Consider the following 26,084-nt stretch of genomic DNA (forward strand, 5'->3'; position numbering starts at 1 on the left):
GAACACCAACGCGTTACCGTCACAATATATATATATATATATATATATATATATATATATATATATATATATTCAGTTGCATATTGTCTTGGGGACCATTCAGGCTTGTTCGCATATATATATATATATATATATATATATATATATATATATATATATATATATATATATATATATATATATATATGTATATTCATGTATATATATATATATATATATAATATTATATATTATATATATTATATATTATATATTATAGTAGGAGAAGGGTGGTAGGAGAAAAGCACACAGAAACTGTATTGGAGGGGATCTAAACATTCCCTCTAATGCGTTATGCGTGGTTTCCTCCGAGGCTATGGGTCCCCCTTCTTCCAGCTAGAGGTGGTACTCCCTTCCTATTTTATATATTATATATTATATATACTGTATATTATATAAATCATTTACAAATAACATATATTTTGTATTACTGAATCTCAATTAAATATAATATTTTAATTCTCTTTTGTACCCTATTTATTTGTAATTGACCTAATTTGTATGTAAATAAATTGGCAACAATATTAGATAAAAAAATTAGCTCGAAACTTTTTAATGTCGGTAATTAAAAGATTATAAAAAGTTTTTTAAAAGTTTCCATTTCACATTCTAAGGTCATTTTTACAACTTCTCAAAATACGTTTTTTAAACGTAATTACAAACGTGCTGAAAACAATAAAATGTCGTTTTTAGAACGTTTTAAAAACGTGAAAATGTTTGCTGGGTGTTTCCCCCTGGTGACTGTTTCCCCAAGTGAATGATTCTCTTAGTGAATGTTTCCTCTAGAGAATCTTTAACCAAGTGAATGTTTCCCCCTAGTGAAGGTTTCCCAAGTGAATGTTTCCCTAATGAATGATTCCCTAGTGAACATTTCCCAAGTGAATGTTTCCTTAGTGAATGTTTTCCCAGAGAATGTTTCCCTAGTGAATATTTCCCCAGTGAACGTTTCCCCAGTGAGTGTTTCCCCAGTGAACATTTCCCAAGTGAATGTTTCCTTAGTGAATGTTTTCCCAGAGAATGTTTCCCTAGTGAATATTTCCCCAGTGAGTGTTTCCCCAGTGAGTGTTTCCCAAGTGAATGTTTCCCCAGTGAATGTTTCCCCCAGCCAATGTTTCCGCAAAGAATGTTTCCCTAGTGAATGTTTCCCCAGCCAATGTTTCCCCAGCTAATGTTTCCCCAAGGAATGTTTCCCTAGTGAACGTTTCCCCAGTGAACGTTTCCCCAGTGAATGTTTCCCCAGAGAATGTTTCCCTAGTGAACGTTTCCCCAGTGAACGTTTCCCCAGTGAATGTTTCCCCCAGCCAATGTTTCCCCAGCTAATGTTTCCCCAAGGAATGTTTCCCTAGTGAACGTTTCCCCAGTGAACGTTTCCCCAGTGAATGTTTCCCCAGAGAATGTTTCCCCAGAGAATGTTTCCCCAGAGAATGTTTCCCCAGAGAATGTTTCCCCAGAGAATGTTTCCCCAGAGAATGTTTCCCCAGAGAATGTTTCCCCAGAGAATGTTTCCCCAGTGAATGTTTCCCCCAGAGAATGTTTCCCCAGTGAATGTTTCCCCAGAGAATGTTTCCCCAGAGAATGTTTCCCCCAGAGAACGTTTCCCCAGAGAATGTTTCCCCAGAGAATGTTTCCCCCAGAGAACGTTTCCCCAGAGAATGTTTCCCAGGTGAACGTTTCCCCAGTGAACGTTTCCCCAGTGAACGTTTCCCCAGAGAATGTTTCCCCTGTGAATGTTTCCCCCAGAGAACGTTTCCCTAGAATATACTGGTATAATACCATCTTGAGGTTATCTTGAGATGATTTCGGAGCTTTAGTGTCCCCGCGGCCCGGTCCTCGACCAGGCCTCCACCCCCAGGAAGCAGCCCGTGACAGCTGACTAACACCCAGGTACCTATTTACTGCTAGGTAACAGGGGCATTCAGGGTGAAAGAAACTTTGCCCATTTGTTTCTGCCTCGTGCGGGAATCGAACCCGCGCCACAGAATTACGAGTCCTGCGCGCTATCCACCAGGCTACGAGGCCCCTACGAGGACCATGGGTGAGTGTGTTGGGTGGTGATCATGTACTGACAGCTCTGGGGTCATGTCATGTACTGACAACTCTGGGGTCATGTCATGTACTGACAGCTCTGGGGTCATGTCATGTACTGACAACTCTGGGGTCATGTCATGTAATGACTGCTCTGGGGTCATGTCATGTACTGACAGCTCTGGGGTCATGTCATGTACTGACAACTCTGGGGTCATGTCATGTACTGACAGCTCTGGGGTCATGTCATGTACTGACAGCTCTGGGGTCATGTCATGTACTGACAACTCTGGGGTCATGTCATGTACTGACAGCTCTGGGGTCATGTCATGTACTGACAGCTCTGGGGTCATGTCATGTACTAACAGCTCTGGGGTCATGTCATGTACTGACAGCTCTGGGGTCATGTCATGTACTGACAACTCTGGGGTCATGTCATGTACTGACAACTCTGGGGTCATGTCATGTACTGACAGCTCTGGGGTCATGTCATGTACTGACAACTCTGGGGTCATGTCATGTACTGACAGCTCTGGGGTCATGTCATGTACTGACAACTCTGGGGTCATGTCATGTACTGACAACTCTGGGGTCATGTCATGTACTGACAACTCTGGGGTCATGTCATGTACTGACAACTCTGGGGTCATGTCATGTACTGACAACTCTGGGGTCATGTCATGTACTGACAACTCTGGGGTCATGTCATGTACTGACAACTCTGGGGTCATGTACTGACAACTCTGGGGTCATGTCAGGTACTGACAACTCTGGGGTCATGTCAGGTACTGACAACACTGTTGTCATGTCATGTACTGACAACTCTGGGGTCATGTCATGTACTGACAACTCTGGGGTCATGTCATGTACTGACAACTCTGGGGTCATGTCATGTACTGACAACTCTGGGGTTATGTACTGACAACTCTGGGGTCATGTCATGTACTGACAACTCTGGGGTCATGTCATGTACTGACAGCTCTGGGGTCATGTCATGTACAGACATCTCTGGGGTCATGTCATGTACTGACAACTCTGGGGTCATGTCATGTACTGATAGCTCTGGGGTCATGTCATGTACTGACAACTCTGGGGTCATGTCTTGTACTGACAACTCTGGGGTCATGTCAGGTACTGACAACTCTGGGGTCATGTCAGGTACTGACAACACTGTTGTCATGTCATGTACTGACAACTCTGGGGTCATGTCATGTACTGACAACTCTGGGGTCATGTCATGTACTGACAGCTCTGGGGTCATGTCATGTACTGACAGCTCTGGGGTCATGTCATGTACTGACAGCTCTGGGGTCATGTCATGTACTGACAACTCTGGAGTCATGTACTGACAACTCTAGGGTCATGTCATGTACTGACAGCTCTGGGGTCATGTCATGTACTGACAGCTCTGGGGTCATGTCATGTACTGACAGCTCTGGGGTCATGTCATGTACTGACAGCTTTGGGGTCATGTCATGTACTGACAACTCTGGGGTCATGTCATGTACTGACAACTCTGGGGTCATGTCATGTACTGAGAGCTCTGGGGTCATGTCATGTACTGACAACTCTGGGGTCATGTCATGTACTGACAGCTCTGGGGTCATGTCATGTACTGACAGCTCTGGGGTCATGTCATGTACTGACAGCTCTGGGGTCATGTCATGTACTGACAGCTTTGGGGTCATGTCATGTACTGACAACTCTGGGGTCATGTCATGTACTGACAACTCTGGGGTCATGTCATGTACTGACAGCTCTGGGGTCATGTCATGTACTGACAGCTCTGGGGTCATGTCATGTACTGACAACTCTGGGGTCATGTCATGTACTGACAACTCTGGGGTCATGTCAGGTACTGACAACTCTGGGGTCATGTCATGTACTGACAACTCTGGGGTCATGTCATGTACTGACAACTCTGGGGTCATGTCATGTACTGACAACTCTGGGGTCATGTCATGTACTGACAACTCTGGGGTCATGTCATGTACTGACAACTCTGGGGTCATGTCATATACTGACAACTCTGGGGTCATGTCATGTCTTGCTGGTTGAGTGTAACGATGAAAAGAATTGTTCTTCAGGCCATTGAGGAAAATATAATATATTATTTTAAATTTTTTGTTCAGCTTTCTAGTTAATATCATTATTATCTCGCGTCAGGGAAGACGTTGTTCCAACTCTCAGGTTTATTATTGTTTAACTATAACGAGCTTGTTTCAAGGCCAGAGTCATCACAGAAGTCATCAAGTTTCAAGGCCAGAGTCATCACAGAAGTCATCAAGTTTCAAGGCCAGAGTCATCACAGAAGTCATCAAGTTTCAAGGCCAGAGTCATCACAGAAGTCATCAAGTTTCAAGGCCAGAGTCATCACAGAAGTCATCAAGTTTCAAGGCCAGAGTCATCACAGAAGTCATCAAGTTAAAACTAATAGTGTATAAGAACATTTACCAGATGCTGTGCCCTTTGTTTTGTCAGCTGTTCGCTGCCCAGGATTGTTGAACATCTTGGTTTGCTCTCCAACGTCTAGAGAAGTAGATGAGATGAGTCTTTGAGTGCTCCTTTGACACACATAAATGTTACATCTTGTCCAGAATGATGAATCAGAACAGCTTTCATTTGTGTCTTAACAAAATAAAGAGAGTGCGGCCCTCAAGTTGACATTCACAAGTCATAAACAAAGAACGCTCACACTGCTCTTAACATTGTGGGCAACGTTCACTTTATCAAGTAATTGTTGAAAAGTTGTTCTAATTGTGGTATTATTTATAAGTGTTTCAAAATGTTGAGTAGCTGTGAAGTGTGTTAAGTTATGAGTGATGCAAGATGGTGGTGGTGGTGGAGGTCAGCCCCCAACACTTCACGCAGGATGGTGGTGGTGGTGGAGGTCAGCCCCCAACACTTCACCCAGGATGGTGGTGGTGGTGGTGGAGGTCAGCCCCCAACACTTCACCCAGGATGGTGGTGGTGGTGGTGGAGGTCAGCCCCCAACACTTCACGCAGGATGGTGATGGTGCTGGTGGTCAGCCCCCAACACTTCACCCAGGATGGTGGTGGTGGTGGTGGAGGTCAGCCCCCAACACTTCACCCAGGATGGTGGTGGTGGTGGTGGAGGTCAGCCCCCAACACTTCACCCAGGATGGTGGTGGTGGTGGTGGAGGTCAGCCCCCAACACTTCACCCAGGATGGTGGTGGTGGTGGTGGTGGTCAGCCCCCAACACTTCACCCAGGGTGGTGGTGGTGGTGGTGGAGGTCAGCCCCCAACACTTCACCCAGGATGGTGGTGGTGGTGGAGGTCAGCCCCCAACACTTCACCCAGGATGGTGGTGGTGGTGGTGGAGGTCAGCCCCCAACACTTCACCCAGGATGGTGGTGGTGGAGGTCAGCCCCCAACACTTCACCCAGGATGGTGGTGGTGGAGGTCAGCCCCCAACACTTCACGCAGGATGGTGGTGGTGGAGGTCAGCCCCCAACACTTCACCCAGGATGGTGGTGGTGGAGGTCAGCCCCCAACACTTCACCCAGGATGGTGGTGGTGGAGGTCAGCCCCCAACACTTCACGCAGGATGGTGGTGGTGGAGGTCAGCCCCCAACACTTCACCCAGGATGGTGGTGGTGGTGGTGGTCAGCCCCAACACATCACCCAGGATGGTGGTGGTGGTGGTGGTCAGCCCCCAACACATCACCCAGGATGGTGGTGGTGGTGGTGGAGGTCAGCCCCCAACACATCACCCAGGATGGTGGTGGTGGTGGTGGTCAGCCCCCAACACTTCACCCAGGATGGTGGTGGTGGTGGTCAGCCCCCAACACTTCACGCAGGATGGTGGTGGTGGAGGTCAGCCCCCAACACTTCACCCAGGATGGTGGTGGTGGAGGTCAGCCCCCAACACTTCACCCAGGATGGTGGTGGTGGTGGTCAGCCCCCAACACTTCACGCAGGATGGTGGTGGTGGTGGTCAGCCCCCAACACTTCACCCAGGATGGTGGTGGTGGAGGTCAGCCCCCAACACTTCACCCAGGATGGTGGTGGTGGTGGAGGTCAGCCCCCAACACTTCACCCAGGATGGTGGTGGTGGAGGTCAGCCCCCAACACTTCACCCAGGATGGTGGTGGTGGAGGTCAGCCCCCAACACTTCACCCAGGATGGTGGTGGTGGAGGTCAGCCCCCAACACTTCACCCAGGATGGTGGTGGTGGTGGAGGTCAGCCCCCAACACTTCACCCAGGATGGTGGTGGTGGAGGTCAGCCCCCAACACTTCACCCAGGATGGTGGTGGTGGTCAGCCCCCAACACTTCACCCAGGATGGTGGTGGTGGTCAGCCCCCAACACTTCACCCAGGATGATGGTGGTGGTGGAGGTCAGCCCCCAACACTTCACCCAGGATGGTGGTGGTGGTCAGCCCCCAACACTTCACGCAGGATGGTGGTGGTGGTCAGCCCCCAACACTTCACGCAGGATGGTGGTGGTGGAGGTCAGCCCCCAACACTTCACCCAGGATGGTGGTGGTGGTGGAGGTCAGCCCCAACACTTCACCCAGGATGGTGGTGGTGGTGGAGGTCAGCCCCCAACACTTCACCCAGGATGGTGGTGGTGGTGGAGGTCAGCCCCCAACACTTCACGCAGGATGGTGGTGGTGGTGGAGGTCAGCCCCCAACACTTCACCCAGGATGGTGGTGGTGGTGGAGGTCAGCCCCAACACTTCACCCAGGATGGTGGTGGTGGTGGAGGTCAGCCCCCAACACTTCACGCAGGATGGTGGTGATGGAGGTCAGCCCCCAACACTTCACCCAGGATGGTGGTGGTGGTGGAGGTCAGCCCCCAACACATCACCCAGGATGGTGGTGGTGGTGGTGGAGGTCAGCCCCCAACACTTCACGCAGGATGGTGGTGGTGGAGGTCAGCCCCCAACACTTCACCCAGGATGGTGGTGGTGGTGGTGGTCAGCCCCAACACATCACCCAGGATGGTGGTGGTGGTGGTGGAGGTCAGCCCCCAACACATCATCCAGGATGGTGGTGGTGGTGGTGGAGGTCAGCCCCCAACACTTCACGCAGGATGGTGGTGGTGGAGGTCAGCCCCCAACACTTCACCCAGGATGGTGGTGGTGGTGGTGGTCAGCCCCCAACACATCACCCAGGATGGTGGTGGTGGTGGTGGTCAGCCCCCAACACATCACCCAGGATGGTGGTGGTGGTGGTGGTCAGCCCCCAACACTTCACCCAGGATGGTGGTGGTGGTGGAGGTCAGCCCCCAACACATCACCCAGGATGGTGGTGGTGGTGGTGGTGGAGGTCAGCCCCCAACACTTCACCCAGGATGGTGGTGGTGGTGGTGGTGGTCAGCCCCCAACACTTCACCCAGGATGGTGGTGGTGGTGGTGGTGGTCAGCCCCCAACACTTCACCCAGGATGGTGGTGGTGGTGGTGGTCAGCCCCCAACACTTCACCCAGGATGGTGGTGGTGGTGGTCAGCCCCCAACACTTCACCCAGGATGGTGGTGGTGGTGGTGGTGGTCAGCCCCCAACACTTCACCCAGGATGGTGGTGGTGGTGGTCAGCCCCCAACACTTCACCCAGGATGGTGGTGGTGGTGGTGGAGGTCAGCCCCCAACACTTCACCCAGGATGGTGGTGGTGGTGGTGGAGGTCAGCCCCCAACACTTCACCCAGGATGGTGGTGGTGGTGGTGGTGGTCAGCCCCCAACACTTCACCCAGGATGGTGGTGGTGGTGGTGGAGGTCAGCCCCCAACACTTCACCCAGGATGGTGATGGTGGTGGTGGTGGTGGTGGTGGTGGTGGTGGAGGTCAGCCCCCAACACTTCACCCAGGATGGTGGTGGTGGTGGTGGTGGTGGTGGTGGTGGTGGAGGTCAGCCCCCAACACATCACCCAGGATGGTGGGGGTGGTGGTGAAGGTCAGCCCCCAACACTTCACCCAGGATGGTGGTGGTGGTGGTGGAGGTCAGCCCCCAACACTTCACCCAGGATGGTGGTGGTGGTGGTGGAGGTCAGCCCCCAACACTTCACCCAGGATGGTGGTGGTGGTGGTGGTCAGCCCCAACACTTCACCCAGGATGGTGGTGGTGGTGGTGGTCAGCCCCAACACATCACCCAGGATGGTGGTGGTGGTGGTGGTCAGCCCCCAACACTTCACCCAGGATGGTGGTGGTGGTGGTGGTGGTGGTCAGCCCCCAACACTTCACGCAGGATGGTGGTGGTGGTCAGCCCCCAACACTTCACGCAGGATGGTGGTGGTGGTCAGCCCCCAACACTTCACGCAGGATGGTGGTGGTGGAGGTCAGCCCCCAACACTTCACCCAGGATGGTGGTGGTGGTGGAGGTCAGCCCCAACACTTCACCCAGGATGGTGGTGGTGGTGGAGGTCAGCCCCCAACACTTCACCCAGGATGGTGGTGGTGGTGGAGGTCAGCCCCCAACACTTCACGCAGGATGGTGGTGGTGGTGGAGGTCAGCCCCCAACACTTCACCCAGGATGGTGGTGGTGGTGGAGGTCAGCCCCAACACTTCACCCAGGATGGTGGTGGTGGTGGAGGTCAGCCCCCAACACTTCACGCAGGATGGTGGTGATGGAGGTCAGCCCCCAACACTTCACCCAGGATGGTGGTGGTGGTGGAGGTCAGCCCCCAACACATCACCCAGGATGGTGGTGGTGGTGGTGGAGGTCAGCCCCCAACACTTCACGCAGGATGGTGGTGGTGGAGGTCAGCCCCCAACACTTCACCCAGGATGGTGGTGGTGGTGGTGGTCAGCCCCAACACATCACCCAGGATGGTGGTGGTGGTGGTGGAGGTCAGCCCCCAACACATCATCCAGGATGGTGGTGGTGGTGGTGGAGGTCAGCCCCCAACACTTCACGCAGGATGGTGGTGGTGGAGGTCAGCCCCCAACACTTCACCCAGGATGGTGGTGGTGGTGGTGGTCAGCCCCCAACACATCACCCAGGATGGTGGTGGTGGTGGTGGTCAGCCCCCAACACATCACCCAGGATGGTGGTGGTGGTGGTGGTCAGCCCCCAACACTTCACCCAGGATGGTGGTGGTGGTGGAGGTCAGCCCCCAACACATCACCCAGGATGGTGGTGGTGGTGGTGGAGGTCAGCCCCCAACACTTCACCCAGGATGGTGGTGGTGGTGGTGGTGGTCAGCCCCCAACACTTCACCCAGGATGGTGGTGGTGGTGGTGGTGGTCAGCCCCCAACACTTCACCCAGGATGGTGGTGGTGGTGGTGGTCAGCCCCCAACACTTCACCCAGGATGGTGGTGGTGGTGGTCAGCCCCCAACACTTCACCCAGGATGGTGGTGGTGGTGGTGGTGGTCAGCCCCCAACACTTCACCCAGGATGGTGGTGGTGGTGGTCAGCCCCCAACACTTCACCCAGGATGGTGGTGGTGGTGGTGGAGGTCAGCCCCCAACACTTCACCCAGGATGGTGGTGGTGGTGGTGGTGGTCAGCCCCCAACACTTCACCCAGGATGGTGGTGGTGGTGGTGGTGGTCAGCCCCCAACACTTCACCCAGGATGGTGGTGGTGGTGGTGGAGGTCAGCCCCCAACACTTCACCCAGGATGGTGGTGGTGGTGGTGGTGGTGGTGGTGGTGGAGGTCAGCCCCCAACACTTCACCCAGGATGGTGGTGGTGGTGGTGGTGGTGGTGGTGGTGGTGGAGGTCAGCCCCCAACACATCACCCAGGATGGTGGGGGTGGTGGTGAAGGTCAGCCCCCAACACTTCACCCAGGATGGTGGTGGTGGTGGTGGAGGTCAGCCCCCAACACTTCACCCAGGATGGTGGTGGTGGTGGTGGAGGTCAGCCCCCAACACTTCACCCAGGATGGTGGTGGTGGTGGTGGTCAGCCCCAACACTTCACCCAGGATGGTGGTGGTGGTGGTGGTCAGCCCCAACACATCACCCAGGATGGTGGTGGTGGTGGTGGTCAGCCCCCAACACTTCACCCAGGATGGTGGTGGTGGTGGTGGTGGTGGTCAGCCCCCAACACTTCACGCAGGATGGTGGTGGTGGTGGAGGTCAGCCCCCAACACTTCACGCAGGATGGTGGTGGTGGTGAAGGTCAGCCCCCAACACTTTACCCAGGATGGTGGTGGTGGTGGAGGTCAGCCCCCAACACTTCACGCAGGATGGTGGTGGTGGTGGAGGTCAGCCCCCAACACTTCACCCAGGATGGTGGTGGTGGTGGTGGTCAGCCCCCAACACATCACCCAGGATGGTGGTGGTGGTGGTGGTCAGCCCCCAACACTTCACCCAGGATGGTGGTGGTGGTGGAGGTCAGCCCCCAACACATCACCCAGGATGGTGGTGGTGGTGGAGGTCAGCCCCCAACACTTCACCCAGGATGGTGGTGGTGGAGGTCAGCCCCCAACACTTCACGTCAACCATAATATTCGTCCCGGGGGAACAATTGGTGCTAAAAGTACTGTGTGTCACACACGAGTTGTTCACATCTTTTCTCTTCACAAGACCTGGACAGTCTTAAGTCATCTCTGAACCATTGGTTGCCACATATAACACACCTTTGTGTTGCCACATATACCACACCTTTGTGTTGCCACATATACTACACCTTTGTGTTGCCACATATACCACACCTTTGTGTTGCCACATATACCACACCTTTGTGTTGCCACATATACCACACCTTTGTGTTGCCACATATACCACACCTTTGTGTTGCCACATATACCACACCTTTGTGTTGCCACATATACCACACCTTTGTGTTGCCACATATACTACACCTTTGTGTTGCCACATATACCACACCTTTGTGTTGCCACATATACCACACCTTTGTGTTGCCACATATACCACACCTTTGTGTTGCCACATATACCACACCTTTGTGTTGCCACATATACTACACCTTTGTGTTGCCACATATACCACACCTTTGTGTTGCCACATATACCACACCTTTGTGTTGCCACATATACCACACCTTTGTGTTGCCACATATACCACACCTTTGTGTTGCCACATATACTACACCTTTGTGTTGCCACATATACCACACCTTTGTGTTGCCACATATACTACACCTTTGTGTTGCCACATATACCACACCTTTGTGTTGCCACATATACCACACCTTTGTGTTGCCACATATGCCACGCATTTGTGTTGCCACATATACCACACCTTTGTGTTGCCACATATACTACACCTTTGTGTTGCCACATATACCACACCTTTGTGTTGCCACATATACCACACCTTTGTGTTGCCACATATGCCACGCATTTGTGTTGCCACATAAGAAGCACAATTCCCCTCCACTTGTGTCCCAAGTGTGCGCCATGTTCCTCAGTGTTGACCATGGCATGAGAGGTGCTGACACACCCTCCACACTGCTGCACCCGCGTCTCCCTCACCTTTGGTCTCTCTAAACAATATTTTATACAACAATCAAGATGATAAACCACTTGTATTGTGCAGGTGTGGGGCACAGTGTTCAGGTGTGGGGCACAGTGTTCAGGTGTGGGGCACAGTGTTCAGGTGTGGGGCACAGTGTTCAGGTGTGGGTCACAGTGTTCAGGTGTGGGACACAGTGTTCAGGTGTGGGACACAGTGTTTAGTTGTGGGGCACAGTGTTCAGGTGTGGGGGCACAGTGTTCAGGTGTGGGGCACAGTGTTCAGGTGTGGGGCACAGTGTTCAGGTGTGGGGCACAGTGTTCAGGTGTTGGACACAGTGTTCAGGTGTGGGGCACAGTGTTCAGGTGTGGGACACAGTGTTTAGTTGTGGGGCACAGTGTTCAGGTGTGGGGCACAGTGTTCAGGTGTGGGGGCACAGTGTTCAGGTGTGGGGCACAGTGTTCAGGTGTGGGGCACAGTGTTCAGGTGTGGGGCACAGTGTTCAGGTGTTGGACACAGGGTTCAGGTGTGGGGCACAGTGTTCAGGTGTGGGACACAGTGTTCAGGTGTGGGGCACAGTGTTCAGGTGTGGGGCACAGTGTTCAGGTGTGGGGCACAGTGTTCAGGTGTGGGGCACAGTGTTCAGGTGTGGGGCACAGTGTTCAGGTGTGGGGCACAGTGTTCAGGTGTGGGGCACAGTGTTCAGGTGTGGGACACAGTGTTCAGGTGTGGGACACAGTGTTCAGGTGTGGGACACAGTGTTCAGGTGTGGGACACAGTGTTCAGGTGTGGGACACAGTGTTCAGGTGTGGGGCACAGTGTTCAGGTGTAGGGCACAGTGTTCAGGTGTAGGGCACAGTGTTCAGGTGTGGGACACAGTGTTCAGGTGTGGGACACAGTGTTCAGGTGTGGGACACAGTGTTCAGGTGTGGGGCACAGTGTTCAGGTGTGGGGCACAGTGTTCAGGTGTAGGGCACAGTGTTCAGGTGTGGGACACAGTGTTCAGGTGTGGGACACAGTGTTCAGGTGTGGGGCACAGTGTTCAGGTGTGGGGCACAGTGTTCAGGTGTAGGGCACAGTGTTCAGGTGTAGGGCACAGTGTTCAGGTGTAGGGCACAGTGTTCAGGTGTTGGGGCACAGTGTTCAGGTGTGGGGCACAGTGTTCAGGTGTAGGGCACAGTGTTCAGGTGTGGGGACACAGTGTTCAGGTGTGGGGCACAGTGTTCAGGTGTGGGGCACAGTGTTCAGGTGTAGGGCACAGTGTTCAGGTGTGGGACACAGTGTTCAGGTGTGGGACACAGTGTTCAGGTGTGGGGCACAGTGTTCAGGTGTGGGGCACAGTGTTCAGGTGTGGTGCACAGTGTTCAGGTGTGGGCACAGTGTTCAGGTGTTGGACACAGTGTTCAGGTGTGGGCACAGTGTTCAGGTGTGGGACACAGTGTTCAGGTGTAGGGCACAGTGTTCAGGTGTAGGGCACAGTGTTCAGGTGTGGGACACAGTGTTCAGGTGTTGGGGCACAGTGTTCAGGTGTGGGGCACAGTGTTCAGGTGTGGGGCACAGTGTTCAGGTGTGGGACACAGTGTTCAGGTGTGGGGCACAGTGTTCAGGTGTGGGACACAGTGTTCAGGTGTGGGGCACAGTGTTCAGGTGTGGGACACAGTGTTCAGGTGTGGGGCACAGTGTTCAGGTGTGGGACACAGTGTTCAGGTGGGGGGCACAGTGTTCAGGTGTGGGGCACAGTGTTCAGGTGGGGGCACAGTGTTCAGGTGGGGGGCACAGTGTTCAGGTGTGGGACACAGTGTTCAGGTGTGGGGCACAGTGTTCAGGTGTGGGACACAGTGTTCAGGTGGGGGGCACAGTGTTCAGGTGTGGGGCACAGTGTTCAGGTGTGGGGCACAGTGTTCAGGTGTGGGGCACAGTGTTCAGGTGGGGGGCACAGTGTTAAGGTGTGGGGCACAGTGTTCAGGTGTGGGGCACAGTGTTCAGGTGTGGGGCACAGTGTTCAGGTGTGGGGCACAGTGTTCAGGTGTGGGGCACAGTGTTCAGGTGTGGGGCACAGTGTTCAGGTGTGGGGCACAGTGTTCAGGTGTGGGACACAGTGTGCAGGTGTGGGGCACAGTGTTCAGGTGTGGGGCACAGTGTTCAGATGTGGGGCACAGTGTTCAGGTATCACATAATCTGTAGTAGACATGAATAAAGTAATTAAAACTCAATACATCTTCAACAAAGCCAATAATAAGAGGTAGACACTCACAACGGTACATTATGATCACAGTGGAACACAGTGGTGTTGACAGTGTTGGTGTGCAGTGTTGGTGTGCAGTGTGCAGTGTTGGTGTGCAGTGTTGGTGTGCAGTGTGCAGTGTTGGTGTGCAGCAGCAGCCGCCCTCTGACAGCAACACACTTGGACAAACTCTCCCCATACCTGACCCGGAGTGAACGCTGAACACATCCCCAGAGACCAGAGCAACTTTTGTGACAACACCTGCCTACACCTGCGTGCACTAGTCACATGTGTGGCTCCTTGACTAGTCACACATGTGTGGCTCCTTGGCTAGTCACACATGTGTGCCTTGACTAGTCACACATGTGTGGCTCCTTGGCTAGTTACACATGTGTGGCTCCTTGACTAGTCACACATGTGTGGCTCCTTGGCTAGTCACACATGTGTGCCTTGACTAGTCACACATGTGACTATTATTATATTAATATACAAACCGCCAGATGCAACAGTTGAGGAATTCACTGAACAGATGCACAAAATAGAGAATATCCTTGATAACCTAGCAAACCCAGTACCAGATATTATCTTCCTTGGAGACTTCAATCTGCCCAGTTTAAAATGGAGAATAGTAAACAATAACATTATAGCAGGAAGTCAACCTGGAAATAATCAACCACAGGTCAGAGAACTACTGAGATTCTGTGACAAATTCTCGCTCAGTCAGCAGATTACAGAACCAACTAGGAACGAAAACACGCTGGACCTGATATTCACGAACAATGAGGAGCTAATCAGAGACATTACTGTCTCAGACACTACGTACTCGGACCACAAGCTCATTGAAGTGCAAACTAACATTAATAACGGTAGTAGGCCCAAGAGAAACAACAAGCGAGAAGGGCTATTCAATAAATTCAATTTTAATAATAAGAGGGATAGACTGGGATAAAATAAACAGGGAACTTACAAACATTCAATGGGAAAATGTTCTAAGAGATAAAAATCCTACACAAGGAATAGAAAAACTGACTTCTGAAGCATATGAAGTCTGTCTGAAACATGTTCCTTTGAGGAAAGCCAGAAAGAGGTCCAATGTAGAAAGAGAACGCAGACGACATTACAAAAGGAGGAAGAAATTAACGGAAATGCTTAAGCAGACACGACTCTCCATACAGAGAAGAAATAATTTAAACAGGGAGATTGAAGAAATCGAACAGAGACGGAAGCAGTCCTATCAGACTGAAGAAAGGCAACTAGAACAGAAAGCAATTCAAGAAATATAGAAAAACCCAAAATATTCCCTCACATATGCTAAATCAAAAGCGAAAATCACTGCCAGTATTGGACCTATTCGTATTAGTGAAGGTTCATACACTGAGGATGACAAAGAAATTAGTGATATCCTAAAAAAGCAGTATGAAGACATGTTTTGCACTCCGATACTCAGCATGAAAGTGGAAGATTCGGACAATTTCTTTATGAATGATACTCAAACACCTGTAAATATAACTGATATCAGCACGAGCGTGGCAGATTTTGAAAGAGAAATTGACAATATGCCCATGCACTCAGCCCCGGGTCCAGACTCATGGAATTCAATATTTATAAAGAAATGCAAAGTGCCAGTAGCACAGGCACTCAGTATAGTGTGGAGGAAGAGCTTGGACACGGGGGAGATACCAGATGCGCTTAAAGCAGCAGACATAGCCCCTCTACACAAGGGAAGGAGCAAAGCATTGGCAAAGAATTATAGACCAGTTGCACTAACGTCCCACATAATAAAAATATTTGAAAGAGTGATCAGGAGTCAGGTCACTAGATTCATGGAAATCAATGACCTCCACAACCCAGGCCAACATGGATTTAGAGCGGGAAGATCATGCCTCTCACAGCTACTTGACCACTATGACAAAATCACTGAGGCATTAGAGGAAAAATATAATGCAGATGTCGTATACACAGATTTTGCAAAGGCATTCGACAAATGTGACCATGGAGTGATTGCACACAAAATGAGGTCAATGGGTATAACTGGTAAAGTAGGACGCTGGATACTCAATTTCCTGTCGAACAGAACACAAAGAGTAACAGTCAATCAAGTAAAATCGAATCCGAGCGATGTTAAAAGCTCTGTACCTCAAGGTACAGTCCTTGCACCGCTACTGTTCCTTATTCTCATATAAGATATAGACAAAAAGACAAGTCACAGCTTCATGTCATCCTTTACAGATGATACAAAAATCAGCATGAAAATTACCTCTGCTGAAGACATTAATAAACTACAAACAGATATTAATTTAACTTGTTTGCAAAGTTTTCGATTGGGCAGCAGAAAATAACATGATGTTTAACGGTGATAAATTCCAGGTACTCAGGTACGGCAAAAATGAGGCTCTGAAACATAATACAGGGTACCAAACACAATCGAATCTGCCCATAGTAGGAAAACAGCATGTCAAGGATTTGGGAATAATGATGTCCGACGACCTAACGTTTAGGGAGCATAACCAAGCAAATATTGCGACAGCCAGAAAAATGATAGGATGGATTACGAGAACCTTCAAGTCCAGAGATCCCATCACAATGGTTGTACTCTTCAAATCACTTGCGTTGTCCCGTCTTGAGTACTGCTCAGTACTCACTTCCCCCTTCAGAGCAGGAGAGATTGCTGAAATAGAGGGAATACAGAGAACATATACGGCTCGCATAGACGTGATAAAGCACCTAATTTATTGGGATCATCTCAAAGCTCTCCAAATGTACTCACTAGAAAGGAGACGAGAGAGATACCAAATAATATACACATGGAAAATACTGGAGGGCCAGGTCCCAAATCTGCACAGTAAAATAACAACGTACTGGAGTGAACGATATGGAAGAAAATGCAGAATAGAACCAGTGAAGAGCAGAGGTGCCATAGGCACAATCAGAGAACACTGTATGAACATCAGAGGTCCGCGGTTGTTCAACGTCCTACCAGCGAGCATTAGAAATATTACAGGAACAACCGTGGACATCTTCAAGAGGAAACTAGATTGTTTCCTTCAAGGAGTGCCGGACCAACCGGGCTGTGGTGGGTATGTGGGCCTGCGGGCCGCTCCAACTAACAGCCTGGTGGACCAAACTCTCACAAGTCAAGCCTGGCCTCGGGCTGGGCTTGGGGAGTAGAAGAACTCCCAGAACCCCATCAACCAGGTATGTGTGGCTCCTTGACTAGTCACACATGTTGTTCATCTCAGGATCACCCACACCCAAGGGTTAGCACCTATTGCTCTGCCTTCCACAATGAGCTAGGTGAGAATCCACGGTCACTGGAGGAGATATGTTCGCGACATATATTATACCAAAATCATCTATAATATAGGCAGCAGGAGAGTGTTCGACAGAGGTGAACCCTGAGTGTCCAGAGGAGCTGGGGTGGTACAAGCGGCGGTGTGTACCCTCCAACACACTGCTGGAACCCTGAGTGTACAGAGGAGCTGGGGTAGTACAAGCGGCGGTGTGTACCCTCCACCACACTGCTGGAACTATGAGGGCAAGTTGTCGGGACAGTTATGTGTGAGAGGAGAGCGAGTAAGGTGCTCTTGATCTTACACCACTCTTTACAGGTGGAAAGGCGACTCCCAGGAGCTCAAGCTCAGCCAAAAGCATGCACAACGAGGTGAGTATACAAACACACACACACACATGTACACACGCACACACGCATGTACACACGCACACACGCATGTACACACGTATCATCTGGGAGAGGAAATTCTTCAGGAGTCAGAGAAGGAAAAAGACTTGGGGGTTGATATCACGCCAGACCTGTCTCCTGCAGCACATATCAAGCGGATAACATCAGCGGCATATGCCAGGCTGGCCAACATACGAACGGCATTCAGAAACTTGTGTAAAGAATCATTCAGAACTTTGTATACCACATATGTCAGGCCAATCCTGGAGTATGCAGCCCCAGCATGGAGTCCATATCTAGTCAAGGATAAGACTAAACTGGAAAAGGTTCAAAGGTTTGCCACCAGACTAGTACCCGAGCTGAGAGGTATGAGCTACGAGGAGAGACTACGGGAATTAAACCTCACTTCGCTGGAAGACAGAAGAGTTAGGGGGGACATGATCACCACATTCAAGATTCTGAAGGGGATTGATAGGGTAGATAAAGACAGTCTATTTAACACAAGGGGAACACGCACAAGGGGACACAGGTGGAAACTGAGTGCCCAAATGAGCCACAGAGATATTAGAAAGAACTTTTTTAGTGTCAGAGTGGTTGACAAATGGAATGCATTAGGAAGTGATGTGGTGGAGGCTGACTCCATACACAGTTTCAAGTGTAGATATGACAGAGCCCGATAGGCTCATGAATCTGTACACCTGTTGATTGACGGTTGAGAGGCGGGACCAAAGAGCCAGAGCTCAACCCCCGCAAACACAACTAGGTGAGTACAACTAGGTGAGTACACGCACACACACATGTACACACGCACACACGCATGTACACACGCACACACGCACACACGCATGTACACACGCACACACGCACACACGCATGTACACACGCACACACCCATGTACACACGCATGTACACACGCACACACGCATGTACACACGCACACACACATGTACACACGCATGTACACACGCACACACGCATGTACACACGCATGTACACACGCACACACGCATGTACACAGGCACACACGCATGTACACAGGCATGTACACACGCACACACGCATGTACACACGCACACACACATGTACACACGCACACACGCATGTACACACGCACACACGCATGTACACACGCACACACGCATATACACACGCATGTACACACGCATGTACACACGCACACACGCATGTACACACGCACACACACATGTACACACGCATGTACACACGCATGTACACACGCATGTACACACGCACACACGCATATACACACGCACACACACATGTACACACGCACACACACATGTACACACGCACACACACATGTACACACGCACACACACATGTACACACGCACACACACATGTACACACGCACACACGCATGTACACACGCACACACACATGTACACACGCACACACGCATGTACACACGCACACACACATGTACACACGCACACACGCATATACACACGCACACACGCATGTACACACGCACACACACATATACACACGCACACACACATGTACACACGCACACACACATGTACACACGCACACACACATGTACACACGCACACACACATGTACACACGCACACACACATGTACACACGCACACACACATGTACACACGCACACACACATGTACACACGCACACACACATGTACACACGCACACACACATGTACACACGCACACACACATGTACACACGCACACACACATGTACACACGCACACACACATGTACACACGCACACACACATGTACACACGCACACACACATGTACACACGCACACACACATGTACACACGCACACACACATGTACACACGCACACACACATGTACACACGCACACACACATGTACACACGCACACACACATGTACACACGCACACACACATGTACACACGCACACACACATGTACACACGCACACACACATGTACACACGCACACACACATGTACACACGCACACACACATGTACACACGCACACACACATGTACACACGCACACACACATATACACACGCACACACACATATACACACGCACACACACATGTACACACGCACACACACATGTACACACGCACACACACATATACACACGCACACACACATGTACACACGCACACACACATGTACACACGCACACACACATGTACACACGCACACACACATGTACACACGCACACACACATATACACACGCACACACACATGTACACACGCACACACACATGTACACACGCACACACACATGTACACACGCACACACACATGTACACACGCACACACACATGTACACACGCACACACACATATACACACGCACACACACATGTACACACGCACACACACATGTACACACGCACACACACATGTACACACGCACACACACATGTACACACGCACACACACATGTACACACGCACACACACATGTACACACGCACACACACATGTACACACGCACACACACATGTACACACGCACACACACATGTACACACGCACACACACATGTACACACGCACACACACATGTACACACGCACACACGCATGTACACACGCACACACACATGTACACACGCACACACACATGTACACACGCACACACACATGTACACACGCACACACACATGTACACACGCACACACACATGTACACACGCACACACACATGTACACACGCACACACACATGTACACACGCACACACACATGTACACACGCACACACACATGTACACACGCACACACGCATGTACACACGCACACACACATGTACACACGCACACACACATGTACACACGCACACACACATGTACACACGCACACACACATGTACACACGCACACACACATGTACACACGCACACACGCACACACACATGTACACACGCACACACACATGTACACACGCACACACACATGTACACACGCACACACACATGTACACACGCACACACACATGTACACACGCACACACGCATGTACACACCACACACACATGTACACACGCACACACACATGTACACACGCACACACACATGTACACACGCACACACACATGTACACACGCACACACACATGTACACACGCACACACACATGTACACACGCACACACACATGTACACACGCACACACACATGTACACACGCACACACACATGTACACACGCACACACACATGTACACACGCACACACACATGTACACACGCACACACACATGTACACACGCAACACACACATGTACACACGCACACACACATGTACACACGCACACACACATGTACACACGCACACACACATGTACACATGCACAAAAGCAATATACAAGCATCAGAGGCGTTACACAATTTACAACTTGCATCACAACATTAAGACTACCTGCAGGGAGCACTTGCCTGCCTGGCTGGCTGGCTGGCTGGATGGCTGACTCGCTGGCTGGCTGGCTGGCTGGCTGGCTGGCTGGATGGCTGACTCGCTGGCTGGCTGGCTGGCTGGATGGCTGACTCGCTGGCTGGCTGGCTGGCTGGATGGCTGACTCGCTGGCTGGCTGGCTGGCTGGATGGCTGACTCGCTGGCTGGCTGGCTGGCTGGCTGGCTGTCTGGCTGGCTATCTGGCTGCCTAGCTGGCTGACTGGTTGGCTGGCTGGCTGGCTGACTGGCTGACTGTCTGTCTGGCTGATTGGCTGACTGTCTGTCTGGTTGGCTGGCTGCCTAGCTGACTGGCTGGCTGGCTGACTGGCTGGCTGGCTGTCTGGCTGGCTGCCTAGGTGGCTGGCTGGCTAGCTGTCTATCTGGCTGGCTGTCTGGCTGGCTGCCTGGCTGGCTGGCTGTCTAGCTGGCTGTCTGGCTGGCTATCTGGCTGCCTAGCTGGTGGCTGACTGGCTGGCTGTCTGGCTGACTAGCTGGCTGGCTGACTGACTGACTGTGGCTGGCTGGCTGGCTAGCTGCCTGGTTTGCTCGCTGTCTGGCTGGCTGGCTGACTGGCTGACTTGCTGGCTGTCTGAATGACTAGATGGCTGACTGGCTGGCTGACTGGCTGCCTGACTGGCTGGCTGGCTGCCTGGATCGCTGGATGTCTGTCTGGCTGACTAGCTGGCTGGCTAACTCGCTCGCTGGCTGACTGACTGACTGGCTGACTGGCTGGCTGGCTGGCTGGCTGAATGACTGAATGGCTGACTGACTGGCTGGCTGACTAGCTGGCTGGCTGTCTGGCTGACTAGCTGGCTGGCTGACTCGCTGGCTGGCTGGCTGGCTGGCTGGCTGGCTGGCTGTCTGGCTGGCTGGCTGTCTGGCTGACAAGCTGGCTGGCTGGCTGGCTGGCTGGCTGTCAGGCTTGCTGTCTGGCTGGCTGACTGACTGGCTATCTGACTGACTGCCTGGCTGACTGACTGTCTGACTGACTGGCTGACTGGCTGTCTGACTAACTGGCTGGCTGGCTGAATGGCTGGCTGGTTGGCTGTCTGGCTGGCTGGCTGGCTGGCTGACTAGCTGGCTGGCTGACTGATGACTGACTGGCTGGCTGGCTGACTGGCTGGCAGGCTGACTGACTGACTGGCTGGCTGGCTGGCTGGCTGGCTGGCTGGCTGGCTAGCTGGCTGTCTGGCTGGCTGGTTGTCTGGCTGGCTGTCTGGCTGGCTGGCTGGCTGGCTGATTGGCTGACAGCCTAGCTAGCTGTCTGACTGACTAGCTGGCTGGCTGGCTGACTGACTGGCTGGCTGGCGGGCTGGCTGGCTAGCTGGCTGTCTGTCTGTCTGGCTGGCTGTCTGTCTGGCTGGCTGGCTGGCTGGCTGGCTGGCTGGCTGGCTGGCTGGCTAGCTGGCTGTCTGTCTGTCTGGCTGACTCGCTTGGTGGCTGGCTGACCCCTCCTTCACCCCCCCCCCACCCCCCACCAACTCTCACCTGTCTCTCACTCTCCCACAGCCTGACTCTCCCAGTGTGGCCGCCACTCTCACTTTCCCACAGCCTGACTCTCCCAGTGTGGCCACGACTCTCCCACAGCCTGACTCTCCCAGTGTGGCCACGACTCTCACTCTCCCACAGCCTGACTCTCCCAGTGTGGCCGCCACTCTCCCACAACTTGACTCTCCCAGTGTGGCTGCCACTCTCACTCTCCCACAGCCTGACTCTCCCAGTGTGGCCACGACTCTCACTCTCCCACAGCCTGACTCTCCCAGTGTGGCCGCCACTCTCCCACAGCCTGACTCTCCCAGTGTGGCCGCCACTCTCACTCTCCCACAGCCTGACTCTCCCAGTGTGGCCACGACTCTCACTCTCCTACAGCCTGACTCTCCCAGTGTGGCCGAAACTCTCACTCTCCCACAGCCTGACTCTCCCAGTGTGGCCGCCAGCGCCACTCTCCCACTGCCTGACTCTCCCAGTGTGGCCGCCACTCTCACTCTCCCACAGCCTGACTCTCCCAGTGTGGCCACGACTCTCACTCTCCCACAGCCTGACTCTCCCAGTGTGGCCGCCACTCTCCCACAGCCTGACTCTCCTAGTGTGGCCACGACTCTCACTCTCCCACAGCCTGACTCTCCCAGTGTGGCCGCCAGCGCCACTCTCCCACAGCCTGACTCTCCCAGTGTGGCCGCCACTCTCATTCTCCCACAGCCTGACTCTCCCAGTGTGGCCGCCACTCTCACTCTCCCACAGCCTGACTCTCCCAGTGTGGCCGCCACTCTCCCACAGCCTGACTCTCCCAGTGTGGCCGCCACTCTCCCACAGCCTGACTCTCCCAGTGTGGCCGCCACTCTCCCACAGCCTGACTCTCCCAATATGGCCGCCACTCTCCCACAGCCTGACTCTCCCAGTGTGGCCGCCACTCTCCCACAGCCTGACTCTCCCAGTGTGGCCTCCACTCTCACTCTCCCACAGCCTGACTCTCCCAGTGTGGCCGCGACTCTCACTCTCCCACAGCCTGACTCTCCCAGTATTGCCGCCACTCTCACTCTCCCACAGCCTGACTCTCCCAGTGTGGCCGCCACTCTCCCACTGCCTGACTCTCCCAGTGTGGCCGCCACTCTCACTCTCCCACAGCCTGACTCTCCCAGTGTGGCCACGACTCTCACTCTCCCACAGCCTGACTCTCCCAGTGTGGCCACGACTCTCACTCTCCCACAGCCTGACTCTCCCAGTGTGGCCGCCACTCTCCCACAGCCTGACTCTCCTAGTGTGGCCACGACTCTCACTCTCCCACAGCCTGACTCTCCCAGTGTGGCCGCCAGCGCCACTCTCCCACAGCCTGACTCTCCCAGTGTGGCCGCCACTCTCATTCTCCCACAGCCTGACTCTCCCAGTGTGGCCGCCACTCTCACTCTCCCACAGCCTGACTCTCCCAGTGTGGCCGCCACTCTCCCACAGCCTGACTCTCCCAGTGTGGCCGCCACTCTCCCACAGCCTGACTCTCCTAGTGTGGCCACGACTCTCACTCTCCCACAGCCTGACTCTCCCAGTGTGGCCGCCAGCGCCACTCTCCCACAGCCTGACTCTCCCAGTGTGGCCGCCACTCTCATTCTCCCACAGCCTGACTCTCCCAGTGTGGCCGCCACTCTCACTCTCCCACAGCCTGACTCTCCCAGTGTGGCCGCCACTCTCCCACAGCCTGACTCTCCCAGTGTGGCCGCCACTCTCCCACAGCCTGACTCTCCCAGTGTGGCCGCCACTCTCCCACAGCCTGACTCTCCCAATGTGGCCGCCACTCTCCCACAGCCTGACTCTCCCAGTGTGGACGCCACTCTCCCACAGCCTGACTCTCCCAGTGTGGCCTCCACTCTCACTCTCCCACAGCCTGACTCTCCCAGTGTGGCCTCCACTCTCACTCTCCCACAGCCTGACTCTCCCAGTGTGGCCGCGACTCTCACTCTCCCACAGCCTGACTCTCCCAGTATTGCCGCCACTCTCACTCTCCCACAGCCTGACTCTCCCAGTGTGGCCGCCACTCTCCCACAGCCTGACTCTCCCAGTGTGGCCGCCACTCTCACTCTCCCACAGCCTGACTCTCCCAGTGTGGCCACGACTCTCACTCTCCCACAGCCTGACTCTCCCAGTGTGGCCGCGACTCTCACTCTCCCACAGCCTGACTCTCCCAGTGTGGCCGCCACTCTCCCACAGCCTGACTCTCCCAGTGTGGCCGCCACTCTCCCAGTGTGGCCGCGACTCTCCCAGTGTGGCCACGACTCTCACTCTCCCACAGCCTGACTCTCCCAGTGTGGCCGCCACTCACTCTCCCACAGCCTGACTCTCCCAGTGTGGCCGCGACTCTCACTCTCCCACAGCCTGACTCTCCCAGTGTTGCCGCCACTCTCACTCTCCCACAGCTTGACTCTCCCAGTGTGGCCGCCACTCTCCCACAGCCTGACTCTCCCAGTGTGGCCGCCACTCTCCCACAGCCTGACTCTCCCAGTGTGGCCACGACTCTCACTCTCCCACAGCCTGACTCTCCCAGTGTGGCCGCGACTCTCACTCTCCCACAGCCTGACTCTCCCAGTGTGGCCACAACTCTCACTCTCCCACAGCCTGACTCTCCCAGTGTGGCCACGACTCTCACTCTCCCACAGCCTGACTCTCCCAGTGTGGCCGCCACTCTCCCACAGCCTGACTCTCCCAGTGTGGCCGCGACTCTCACTCTCCCACAGCCTGACTCTCCCAGTGTGGCCACGACTCTCACTCTCCCACAGCCTGACTCTCCCAGTGTGGCCGCCACTCTCACTCTCCCACAGCCTGACTCTCCCAGTGTGGCCGCCACTCTCCCACAGCCTGACTCTCCCAGTGTGGCCGCCACTCTCCCACAGCCTGACTCTCCCAGTGTGGCCGCCACTCTCCCAGTGTGGCCGCGACTCTCCCAGTGTGGCCGCCACTCTCCCACAGCCTGACTCTCCCAGTGTGGCCACGACTCTCACTCTCCCACAGCCTGACTCTCCCAGTGTGGCCACGACTCTCACTCTCCCACAGCCTGACTCTCCCAGCGTGGCCGCCACTCTCCCACAGTCTGACTCTCCCAGTGTGGCCGCGACTCTCCCAGTGTGGCCGCGACTCTCCCAGTGTGGCCGCGACTCTCCCAGTGTGGCCGCGACTCTCCCAGTGTGGCCGCGACTCTCCCAGTGTGGCCGCGACTCTCCCAGTGTGGCCGCCACTCTCCCAGTGTGGCAGCGACTCTCCCAGTGTGGCCACCACTCTCCTAGTGTGGCCGCCACTCTCCCAGTGTGGCCGCGACTCTCCCAGTGTGGCCGCCACTCTCCCAGTGTGGCCGCGACTCTCCCAGTGTGGCCGCCACTCTCCCAGTGTGGCCGCCATTCTCCCAGTGTGGCCGCCACTCTCCCAGTGTGGCCGCCACTCCCCCAGTGTGGCCGCCACTCTCCCAGTGTGGCCGCGACTCTCCCAGTGTGGCCGCCACTCTCCCAGTGTGGCCGCCACTCTCCCAGTGTGGCCGCCACTCTCCCTGGCCCACAGCGCACCTTTAACTCTCTCACTTCACCACTCTCTCACTACCTCAGTAAAAGTTATCCTCAGCTATTTAGGGTCCGGAGCTGTTCACAATGACCTGGTTTACTCGTTAACCTGCTGCAGGCCAGGTGGTTCACCAGGACTGGTGCAGGACACGTGGTTCACCAGGACTGGTGCAGGACAGGTGGTTCACCAGGACTGGTGCAGGACACGTGGTTCACCAGGACTGGTGCAGGACAGGTGGTTCACCAGGCCTGGTGCAGGCCAGGTGGTTCCCCA

The 26,084-nt window shown here is 53.7% G+C and overlaps 6 protein-coding genes across 6 annotated transcripts; 2 read left to right on the top strand and 4 right to left on the bottom strand.

Annotated features, from left to right (window-relative positions):
* Positions 1-1,327: 1,327 nt before the first annotated feature.
* LOC138364430 (transmembrane protease serine 13-like) lies at positions 1,328-1,831 on the top strand. Its single transcript, XM_069324062.1, has one exon. The coding sequence runs from the start codon at positions 1,328-1,330 to the stop codon at positions 1,829-1,831; it is 504 nt and encodes a 167-aa protein (XP_069180163.1).
* A 217-nt stretch (positions 1,832-2,048) lies between these two features.
* Positions 2,049-2,795, bottom strand: LOC138364431 (coagulation factor V-like). The gene has a single exon (XM_069324063.1). It carries the CDS (start codon positions 2,793-2,795, stop codon positions 2,049-2,051), a length of 747 nt encoding a protein of 248 aa, XP_069180164.1.
* A 158-nt stretch (positions 2,796-2,953) lies between these two features.
* Positions 2,954-3,379, bottom strand: LOC138364432 (coagulation factor V-like). Its single transcript, XM_069324064.1, has one exon. It carries the CDS (start codon positions 3,377-3,379, stop codon positions 2,954-2,956), a length of 426 nt encoding a protein of 141 aa, XP_069180165.1.
* Position 3,380: 1 nt separating this feature from the next.
* LOC138364433 (coagulation factor V-like) lies at positions 3,381-4,103 on the bottom strand. The gene has a single exon (XM_069324065.1). The coding sequence runs from the start codon at positions 4,101-4,103 to the stop codon at positions 3,381-3,383; it is 723 nt and encodes a 240-aa protein (XP_069180166.1).
* A 6,467-nt stretch (positions 4,104-10,570) lies between these two features.
* LOC138364434 (uncharacterized) lies at positions 10,571-11,077 on the bottom strand. The gene has a single exon (XM_069324066.1). The coding sequence runs from the start codon at positions 11,075-11,077 to the stop codon at positions 10,571-10,573; it is 507 nt and encodes a 168-aa protein (XP_069180167.1).
* A 6,245-nt stretch (positions 11,078-17,322) lies between these two features.
* Positions 17,323-25,234, top strand: LOC138364435 (mucin-2-like). Its single transcript, XM_069324067.1, has 3 exons — positions 17,323-17,334; positions 22,284-24,506; positions 24,638-25,234. The coding sequence occupies exons 1-3, from the start codon at positions 17,323-17,325 to the stop codon at positions 25,232-25,234; spliced, it is 2,832 nt and encodes a 943-aa protein (XP_069180168.1).
* The last annotated feature ends 850 nt before the right edge of the window (positions 25,235-26,084 follow it).

The sequence above is a fragment of the Procambarus clarkii genome, chromosome 13 (genome assembly GCF_040958095.1).
Source record: "Procambarus clarkii isolate CNS0578487 chromosome 13, FALCON_Pclarkii_2.0, whole genome shotgun sequence".
NCBI classification, from domain to species: Eukaryota; Metazoa; Arthropoda; class Malacostraca; order Decapoda; family Cambaridae; genus Procambarus; species Procambarus clarkii.